The sequence below is a fragment of the Ostrinia nubilalis genome, chromosome 2 (genome assembly GCF_963855985.1).
Source record: "Ostrinia nubilalis chromosome 2, ilOstNubi1.1, whole genome shotgun sequence".
Taxonomy (NCBI): Eukaryota; Metazoa; Arthropoda; class Insecta; order Lepidoptera; family Crambidae; genus Ostrinia; species Ostrinia nubilalis.
Genome location: NC_087089.1, coordinates 14,236,020 through 14,247,185, shown reverse-complemented (window position 1 = coordinate 14,247,185; position 11,166 = coordinate 14,236,020). Strand labels below are relative to the sequence as shown.

General features: G+C 34.9%; 1 protein-coding gene across 1 annotated transcript in view; it reads left to right on the top strand.

Annotated features, from left to right (window-relative positions):
• Nucleotides 1-697: 697 nt before the first annotated feature.
• Nucleotides 698-11,166, top strand: part of LOC135078919 (uncharacterized) — a 42,582-nt gene continuing 32,113 nt past the window's right edge. Inside the window, exons 1-9 of the mRNA XM_063973512.1 lie at nt 698-734; nt 1,850-2,058; nt 2,288-2,354; nt 2,499-2,533; nt 2,610-2,640; nt 3,172-3,251; nt 3,338-3,383; nt 3,474-3,505; nt 7,958-7,973. Of these exons, the coding sequence (XP_063829582.1) occupies nt 1,904-2,058; nt 2,288-2,354; nt 2,499-2,533; nt 2,610-2,640; nt 3,172-3,251; nt 3,338-3,383; nt 3,474-3,505; nt 7,958-7,973 (462 nt within the window). The 5' untranslated portion in view covers nt 698-734; nt 1,850-1,903. The remainder of the gene's footprint in view (nt 735-1,849; nt 2,059-2,287; nt 2,355-2,498; nt 2,534-2,609; nt 2,641-3,171; nt 3,252-3,337; nt 3,384-3,473; nt 3,506-7,957; nt 7,974-11,166) is intronic.

Sequence of the window (11,166 nt, the reverse complement as noted above, 5' to 3'; positions counted from 1 at the left end):
CATGTTAATTTAAAAATTTATATCACATACCTTAAACTACTAGGTACTAGGTGCGTAAAATGTCGCAGGCATTCATTACCTCTAAATTGATTGTAATTAAATATCTCAAAGATTCTCAAACAAATATTTTATGTAGGTACCTATAGAACGTATAAATGTTCACTTTACCAGTCATATGTACGGGCTCTTGTTAATTATAATATTCAATTAATGAAATTGATCATGATGCAGGCCGCTACCAATCGATCAACGTGGAAAGCATTAGGGGAGGCCTATGTTCAGCAGTGGACGTCCTATGATAATGGCTGACATGATGATGATGATGATGATGATCATTATCATTATTATTAGGCCCTCTACACACTTCCTCGATTTGGGGCATAAATTAGACATTCAGGGAAGAATAGAGAAACACAGGTCTCAACGCGACATTTTTTATATGAGTTACATAACCTAGTACACACGCCTAGATTTTCAGGGTGTTTTCTATTCAGCAATCGACGAGGATCGAAGACGAGTTTCTTAAATTTCGGGAAGGCGCTGGATGCAGGTCGCTGTCAACCGGTCATCGTGAAAGTCATTGGGGGAGGTCTATGTTCTGCAGTGGACGTCCTGTGGCTAAAATGATGATGATGAGTCTAGGTACGTTGTGCTATCGTCGTTTCGAATTACATTGATTTTGTATTTTCCAGGAAGACCGCGGAGAAAGCGCTGAAACTGATGATGTGCAAACGGTAAATGAATAATTATGATAAGTAATAAAAAAACAATAACGATAAACTAAAATAAACGATATTGGCATTGAAATTGAGTCTGAAACTATTTCAATTATGATCTTTGTATCTAAACTAAAACTGTGATCTCAGTCAATACCTTAGATCGTTTCATCCACGAAGACGCGCCCCACCATTCTTCCGCTAATGTTTGAGTGTTATCGGTACATGCCAAATTATCCATGAGTACACACGCACACTACAATAATGACGCTCGGATTGCTCGGATCAAACTCTTCTCACCCCGCGCTTCCCTCGACCAAAAATTGGAGGGGCGAGTCTTCGTGGATGAAACAATCTACTTATGATTCGATGGAAAACAAAAATTAAAGGTTTGGATCAGGCCAAAGTCCTTTCACAATGACAATCACTTTGGTTTAAATAAAATCCAAAATAGACACCATTTACTGCTACTACAAAATATTTCTTCGATCATTATTATTTTTTACTTGAGAAGTCAAAGCACTGCTAAACAAAATTTTAACAAGCACCTCGAAAGGATGCAGTTATTTATTTTTTCTGGATATTATTTTGCAACAAAACTGCATAGAGAGTATTTTTCAGTTCTTTGAGGCACTGCTTCCAATAATTACGGTAGATGCGGGTGGATTTTTCCAAAGGAGATAAGATATAATGAACCCAAAATGTAGATACTTCAAGAATGTTTTTAATCTTCTAATGAACATTATTATTTTAGAACGAAAATAATAATAAAAAATTATGTTTGAAGGTGGAATAGATTAGAGCATTGTATTAAAACGTTCTTACGAATGGTACATACAAGTAAAATGTACGACGTTTGGTTCGTCAAAGCGTGACATTTTATAGAGCGGGTCGTTGTTTTGTTAAAAGTAAATGCTTTAGTCTATACTCACCTTAACATTTAGGTTTATGAACATTATATTATATCGGTTGGTATTTATTTCTATTTATTTATTTATTATGTATTTTGGGTGTTTCTATGTAAATATGTCCCAAAATTGTGTCAATATTATACTTATGGTATCTTACTAATATTTACTTACTTTAGGACTAGACGACTAATAATTATTCAATCCTTCATTATTACATTCCAGAGACGTTTCCGATACGACCTCCGCCAAGTAGGGTCAATACTTGGCGCTCCGTCCATGCCAAGCCATCTTCCCGAAGCTGAGCCCATACTACCAGGTCACACCCTCATCAGACCAGCGCTGGGCATGCTCAAATCCTCCGTCAAGTTCCCCCATAAAGACCAAGAGAATGGCGCTGGCGTTTTAGGGAATTTGAACAACTTGGGCATCAGGTATGCATTCTTTCTTGTTTATTATACTGCTATGCAATCTTCAGAACCATGTGGTTTCGCCAGAATAGAAACGGTCCACCAACAGTCTTCCCGTAGATGTCGTTAGATGCGCGAACATTAGACCTCCCTAAGGCCAGTATGGGGAGAGAATGTCCAATCGTCGTTATTTCCTCTGGTAAATAAGACACGCAATTAAAATATTTTAGCTATAAAATTGTTTTATTTTTAGATATGACGGACGAAACGAACGAATATTATATTCGGGATTCCGTAGGACACCTGCAAAATACATTGTGGTAAGTTAACTTGTGTTTAGATTAAAAAATATTTCTATCTACTTTAAACCCTACATTAAAATCATAAAGTTCAATCATCCATAGGCATCTGTAGCTTTTATCATTGTATCTCACAACTAACAAAATGATTTCTCTGTTATTTAGGTAGCGCCAGTAAAATCGAAAGCTTCGAAGCCACAGTAAGCTATTTTAAAATAATTTGTAAAATTGAACAATATCTTGATAATAAAGTGAACATTAAAATTATATTTCCAGATACGTTTTATCTTCTATGGTACTGGATCTGGTAAGACATAAACAATCCATTAAAACACTTGATCACATTCTGTAATACATGAAGGCCATTTAAACACGACAGCACATCAGATTACACATTTTCGCCACTATTACAACTGCTCAAGAACCCACAGTGGTTACCTTGACGTGCCGTCCTCTGTACATAACATTATCAGCTAAATAAATACAGTCTATTCCCATGACACGATAAATCTGACTTTATTTCACTAAGAATATTCTTACCTTTTGTTCCCTCCAACGACACTTCTGTACTCGTATTTGCAGACAAGATTTATACGCTTGAGCTAATAAAATCTCAACCAACGAAGCATTGTGTTATTCCCAGGGTCTTCAACTATTATTAGATTTATTTATTTACATTGAAATAACTTAATTGCATAGTGCATCGTTTGATCGTTCGTTCAGCCAAATGACGTCCTCTGCTGGAGAAAGGCCAAATAAATAATAATAAATAAATAGATCGTCGGTCCACCTAGTGGTAATGTGTATGCTATGTTTTATAAATATTTATCAATTTTAGGATAAAAACAAGAACGTATTGGATCAGCTCTTAAGAAATATAAAAAAACTAACGAAGACAAGAAGTAAACGTGACAAACGGTAAGGAGAAATAAATGATGTAAACTTATTATTTACACTAGAATACAATAATTGAGGCTAACATCTAAAATATCATATTTTTTTAGAATTGTCAAGATATTTCCAAAGAACCGATACCGTTTGCATGGACCAGTGAGTTCATAGATAATAAGTTTAAAAGTAAAACAAGTAATATTTTAAGAAAAGTTATAGATTGTAGTAATTATAAGAATACATTTACAGAAGAAGAAAAAGACCAGCCGGTTCCGAAAACAGTAAGTTTTCCTTCCTTTAATTTAACATAAAAATATTATTATCATCTTTTGTTTAAATCAAGTGAAAATTTATATTAAGAATAATAATAAATAAATTAAATTAATATTATTTGAAATACGAATAATAGATAATGACAATGAAACCAAAGGACAATGTTCGTTCTCCATACATTGTTCGCCTAAGAACCAACAATTTTGACATATTACTACCCGAAAGCGAAATAATACGATTCTGTGTGTAAGAACAATGATTCCTGATGGACACTTGCCATAAAATTAATGATTAAGAATATTAAATCACAGCGATTTTATAATATGTCGTTTATGACAACATGGCGTCTAATGTATTGTGTGAATGTATGAATGCCGATTCGCGAAAAATGTTTTATATTGTCGTCACGCCGAGTCGCAGCCAAATAGTATAAAATAATAGAACAAGTTTTAGAAATACAACTCGGCATTCCACTTTTATAATATGCCCACATATTGCACGTAAATAAACAACATGAATCGTAGGTTGTTTCCACCCTTGTCATCTGACACATGAAATAAACTCCTATTGTATTATAGATATCGAAGCCGAATCGTATATAATAATAGAATGGGTTTTGGAGATCACTCGGGGTTCCACTTTTATAAAAAACCTACATATTGCATAAAAATAACACGAATCATGAGTTTTCTTTTCACCATTTACATCTGACACGAGATAACAAACTCCTATCTCCATGACTACCGTCGTAGTCTATGCCAAAGACTACAATATTTTAAGCAAGAAGTTTCAAACCTTAGCGGCTACAGTAACCCCTGGGCCACATACATCATGATAACATTCGGTCGACACCGTAACGAAGTCTTGCGATTATGCAAAAAAGCATCGTATTCTAGTGCGGCTATATCACGTTCAACCGGGGTTTTAATTCGACTAAATTCCTGACTAAAGACTGGAAGAAAATACGCCGCATTGTATGAGCACTTCGTGTTCGTTAAAGCGGCTTCAGATCTAGAGCCCACACAGTTTTCTTTCCAATAATATCCGCAAGTAGCGCTACATGATCAAAAACGGCAATAGTTATTAAGGTGCCAAAATTATATGATTACTTTGGCACGGTATTATACACGTTCGAAGATTTGTCATTTTCATTCATTTCATCATCATCATCATCATTTCAGCCACAGGACGTCCACTACTGAACATAGGCCTCCCCCAATGACTTCCACATCGCACGGTTGGTAGCGGCCTGCATCCAGCGCCTTCCCGCTACCTTTATCAGGTCGTCGGTCCACCTTGTGGTGGGTTGACATTGCAGAATATGACTTTTGATAGGTTCATCATAGAATTCGGCGGGGATATCCTCACGGAGGAAGTTCGAAAAAGGGCGGAACAAGATCTTATAATAATGCAAGGCCGAAGCTGTAACGCGCGTGCTCCTACGTGTAATCCGGCGAGTATGCAATAAATAGTAATGTCTGGTAAATAGCGGTAATACGTATCGTTCGTTCGTTCGTTTCAGCCGAAAAGACGTCCACTGCTGGACAAAGGCCTCCCCCAAGGATTTCCACGAAGACCGATCCTGCACCGCTCGCATACAGGCACCTCCCGCGACCTTGACCAGATCGTCGGTCCACCTAGTGGGAGGCCTGCCCACGCTACGTCTTTCGGCTCGTGGTCGCCACTCAAGAACTTTCCTGCCCCAGCGGCCATCAGCTCTACGAGCTATGTGCCCCGCCCCGTCTATGTCTATATGCGCTACGATTACAGGGTATCATTTTGCATAGACGCAAGACTTCACTCCGCTGCTGTCAAATCAATGTCGCATAATGTTATCGCAATGACACAACGACAGGTCGGCAGTCCGAAGCCGCCTCACAGATCACATAAGTATTATAGTTATTTTTTATAGTGAAAACGTTATACCGTTTTTTTATTTTTTATTTAATAATTATACCGTTAACTGATTGTGTTCTGGTCTCGTTATTTTGTTTAGTGCACTTGGAACAATTGTGGAGTTTATCTTTATAAATATTTTGTAAATGTAATATTTTAGGTCTACCTTTTTTTTTTTTATATTTTGTTTTGTATTTATGTAAATAAATTGATATTTTATTTTAACAGCAGCGCCCTCTGTTGCGCGTCTTTTTGCCAGGAAGTGTTACGAACCGACACGAATTTTATTGATAAACTTCGTCACTGTCAAAAGGACGCATAACTGGCGTAATAACCCCCATGTTGGTACCCGCTGAAAACCAGCTTCGTGACTTGACGACTTGTGTGTGTCATGTCACGATTTTCGCTGAGCGGGCGCCTTTTCAGCATGGCTTAGTAATATTTAACCTCTGTACATGTATGCACATAAATGTTAATGCTGAATAAAGGTATTCTATTCTATTCTATTCTATTCAATGTGTGTGGCCCTTGGCCAAATCACAGAAGCCTATGCGAAGAAAGAGCACTTGAATGACAATGAAAATCAGGGTTACCATTTTATAAGATCTCCTCACTATTGAGGGTAACAAAGTAACATTAATAATCTAGCCATTAATTACATTTATTACCTATACGAGAAAGTAAAGCAACATGCGGTTTTATTTTAATTTGTAAAATATTTGTAACAGTTTGTTCTAAGTTTAGTTTTACAACAGTATTGCTGTTTCAGCTGTCACTGTGAAGCTTTGGGATAATAAATAAATAGAAAAAATATTAACATAAATATTTATTTAAGTTTTTATGTTCATTATCATAATATGCCAATTTAAGTTACACTGTGTGACAGTCTTTGACACTAAACAAACTCTTCAGCTTAATAATACCTACCTACAGGGCGTTTTTATAGTTACTCTTGCTGATGAAACAAGAAGGGTTGATTCTACTACTGAAATACAACTACTTTTCTTACAGGACCAATATCAAATTCTGAAAAAAATTCACATTCTCGTGATGGTGATAATTTCTATGGAGAGGTTTTTTTTTATATTCGGTCTCTTGGGATAAGTTATTCCATTTGAGCAGTAAAATTAATCCTTTTTATTTGATCACATATAAAAATAACACAAGTGTTTAGGAAAACTTCTTCTTTGGTATGGTATCACTACGGAGTTATAATGGCGGCAACTCTGTATCACTGACTTGTAACTTTCAAACAGTATGAATAATAAGGGCACCACATTGGTTTTCTTTCTGAAAAAAGGCTTTCACTTTTAGTACTAACCCTTTAGCACTATTTCATTGAAATAAAAATACAATAAACGCACAGAAGACTGAAATTGAGTCAACTGACGTGACATTTATAATTTGTTGACATTATGACAGTTTGACAAGACTAGGGATTGAAAAAGTTTTAATTGAAAAAGTAAAATGACAATTTATTAAAACGATACACAAGGATATAATCGATTAAAAATATTTATAAAATGTTCTGATACTTGCCTGTAGCGATTATCCAATCCTGGTTTCTACTGAAAAACTACCTCGTGGCAATTTTAATAAAATAATAAAATCTTTATCTTCTCTTTCACAATCTATAAAAGTTCATTTGGTCTATTATTATACATGCGCTATGAATGAGGGTTTTCGCGATTGAAAAATCCGCGAGATGGCAATACGTAGACGTGAGGTCCAAATGCTGCATGATTGGTTATTTTTGACATGACATTGACAGATATGTCAAAATCCACCAATCATGCAGCATTTGGACCTCGCGTATACGTATTGCCATCTCGCGGATTTTTCAATCGCGAAAACCCTCATTGGCATAGATTATAAGAGACTGGCAACTATACTAGGTTGATATATGTTTCTCTCACTTCAACTGGCATTGGATTCAACATCGGATTCTGACACTTTTACAGTTATGATACCATGAATATCAGTTTATGGTCCTAATTATTTTCATTTTATTAACGACTTTCGACCAGTTGGACACTTTAGATAGCTTCTTGTAATAGTGTCAATATCTTTTTAGCTTTTAACGCAAATCTAGTCTTCTAATCGATTTATTTTATTTTCAAAATCGATATTTTATTGTCTATGATGGCCGCAGGAACATCACTATACATGGACTCCCAGCAATAAAGTACGGTAATGCCTCGTACAGATTTTATCGGCAAAAATAATGGAACTTGATAGGTTTTAGACCATGCCACGCACCAAAACGTCCGGAAGTTGTAATAGTATTATAGAATAAACGTTAAAAGACTTATTTATTTAATTTTTCAATGCTTAAGTGTCCATTAGAATGAAAGGGTGCTTAATGTATTAAAAAAAATAGAAAATAATTATGATGGGTTAATGTTTTTGGGCGGTTTTTTAGGCGGTTTCTGACAATGTCCTTTATAATGTATAATTGTATATTATGTTAGTATAAATAAAATATGCCGTTTCGCTAGATGATTGGATTGTTCTGAGATTTCTTTTTGTTATTTTTCAAATAAATATGTAAAATTGATTTTCAGATATCCCGTTAAAAAACTTGTAAGTGCCAGCATTTTGAGATCCAAACTCAATTTCACTGACCTTAAATCTACTTTTAAGAACGCAATGTCGCAAGAAAAAAATTTTTCAACAAATTAAAAAACATTACAGTTTGCTTACAAAAACTTGGGAAATGTTTCTCCTAAAAGAAATTCTGGAAAAAGGCATACACCATATTTACGACAAGATGATGGTGATGATGATAATGAATATAATGATGGTGATGCTGAGGACGACGATGATGTAAGCTGGAGTGATGAATATGGACAAGAATATGAAGAAAATAATGATTACATAGAACCGGAACACACCGACAATGATAATTCTAAAAAGAAATGGTTTTGGGACTCTCAGGTTTGTTTAAATATTTTTTCTCAAGCAACTTGATTGAACATGATGAGGATTCCGGGTGAAGCTCGCTTCCAGCTTCGGCCTGATCTTCACTTTCTATTAAGTGAAATGCAGGCCAAGAGCGTTGTGGATAAAACTTCATCTGCGTTGATCTCAATAGAATGTAGCTTATGTGCTATAAGCGTTTCCTCAAAATCGATTCAGTTTATGCATGAATAAGTTTATTATAAAAAAATCATCTATTCATCACGAAATCATCACGCGAAATATCATCACTTATTATTTTTATTCTGTGGTGTCATCGCAAAACAACTCTACACGATACTACTCTTTGATACTGAACTACATCAGCGACAAGACGCTACGCGACGATACTATTAAATATCGATAGATTGAGTCACATAGTAGATTGGCAGGTAGTTTGCAATCAGGGAATACTGTAGCTTTGATTGAGTTCGTCACATCTACCTGGATAATACTACAGCTATGCTGTTTATGCCTAATTTAACTAATTTATTTCATAGCCAGTTTGACTATCGTGGATTCTTAATCAAAATTTTTATTCCAGAATTCGTTTAATCACATAAAAATAAACCAAGAAGCACCAGAATACTCTGACCTAATTCCAGTGAATGTAAGCAAAGATATACGGAGCTGGTGGTTTTACCATCAGGTAAGGTATCCTCGAAAATATGTTTCCAAATCCATAGAAATATAAGAAAGGACATACTCATAGCTCGTAGAGACGATCGCCGTTGGGACAGAAAAATTCTCGAGTGGCAACCACGGGTCGGAAGACGTAGCGTGGGCAGGCCTCCTACTAGGTGGACCGACCATCTAGTGAGGGTCGCAGGAAAAACCTGGACACGGGCAGCGCAGGACCGGTCGTTATAAAAAGCCTTGGGGGAGGGCTTTGTCCAGCAGTGGACGCAATTTGGCTGAAACGAACGAAAGATAAGAAAGGAAAATCCTACAGAGTTATTCAAATGTGCTTTTCGATATCCATTTGACTTCAGCTCTAGATTGAAAGCTCAATTTTCCCAAAAAATAAGCCACTGCTGGGATGTGTTTAATTTTGGCTTCAAGTTACGCACTGATTTTTATTTATTTATTTATTTATTATTCATTATTGAGCAATTACATATTTGATTTAAATAGTGTCTTAAATCCTCTTTAGGCTTGTGGAACATATTTGACGTTTTTATTGACGTGAACAGAACTCAATCAAACCACTAGGATTTTAGTTGATCCGCTTGAATTTTATTAAATTTTTAAAGCACTATCACAATAAAATGCCTAATATTTTAATTAAACTTTTTTCAGGACGACTACCAGCCTTTTGAAGCCAAAACAGATGAGTGAAATTGAATTAATCCTGCTGACCTGTATTTTTATAGTAAAGTAATAATAACACTAAATGTAGTTCATTTAAACCCCAACCCTGATAGAGATAGACCAGACAAGAAATTTTTTTGAAAGTATAAGTTAATGCCATCTAGAATAAACACTTGAAACTAAAGCATAATATTATTCAAGTCGTAATACGGTCAACTAGCACTGTGGTACGAAATCTGCTTACCTCTTAGTATTGGAAACGTTTGCTAGATGGCGCTACATGGAAAATTTCATTCGTTTTAAGCTCGTAAATATTTTATGGTACCTATTTTCTGAGATTTTGTTGATGGTTTAATAATACAGTCATTAAAAGATAAACTTTTACTACCTTATAAAGCAGACATGTACAAATATTTATTATTTAAATATTAAACACTAAGAACAATAAAGCTTGTTAAAAACAAGATAATCAACCTCGTGGCTATTAAAATATTAGATAGATTTTAAATCTTAACTCTGCACTTTTTCAATAATAAACCAAACACAAAATTACAGATTTTCGACTGTACATAGATTACCCAGAATTTTAAAGTTCTGCATGGGTATTGTAGGCAAACCGATAAACATTAAGTACCTACCTAATAATTTAATGGCTTTCCCAACCCGTCTGACCAGAGCTGATCCTTCATTTGCCTCTGGAAAATTAAAGAGACTGGATCATCTGATGATGATAACGAAGACAAAGTTAATGACATAACTACTCGTATATGAGTAATAATATTGCTTTCAAAATTGTACACGATATGTGGTAAATAAACATGGAATTGCTAAATAGAAAGAAATGCTTTCCAATAGACTAAACTAAATGAATGTCTCTCATTTAACAAATGTGTATTAAGTTAATTTACGACTTTCATCTCTGCAATGATATATGATAAAAGTAAATACCATCGCACTTGCAATATAATAAGACGTAGTAGGCCTGTTTGAAGATTCTATGATAACTAATTGCCTCAAAAAGGATATAATTCAAGCTAACATTGTTCTATATCTAACAGCAAAATAAAGTGGCTATTATTGGTTGTGATGATTTCAACAAATACAAAAATAGTAGTGAAGAAATAGTAAGAGTAAGTGAGAGTTTTAAGATAAGTTTTTCTTTAACGAGATACTGTATAGTTCCACTACATACAACAACTCCTGGTGTATACAGGATCTTCAGCATGACAGCCGAAAATGATCAGTAAGTAAATTAAGCTGAAAATTAAATCTTGGAGTAGAGTTAAATTTTTCTTAGATCTGCATTAAAAGTAACGAAAGAAAGGAGAATTTTGTTAAATAAAGATCGACTTCGCAAAGCAGATAACAGAATAGGTAAGAATTAAGTAAATTGTTCAAAATATCGAACTAAAAATACACAAAGGCACCTTCTAGCGTACTTAAACTCGATTTAAAAAAAAACATGACGCATACTATTGCTGTTTAGGTAATTGTTTCCCAAAAA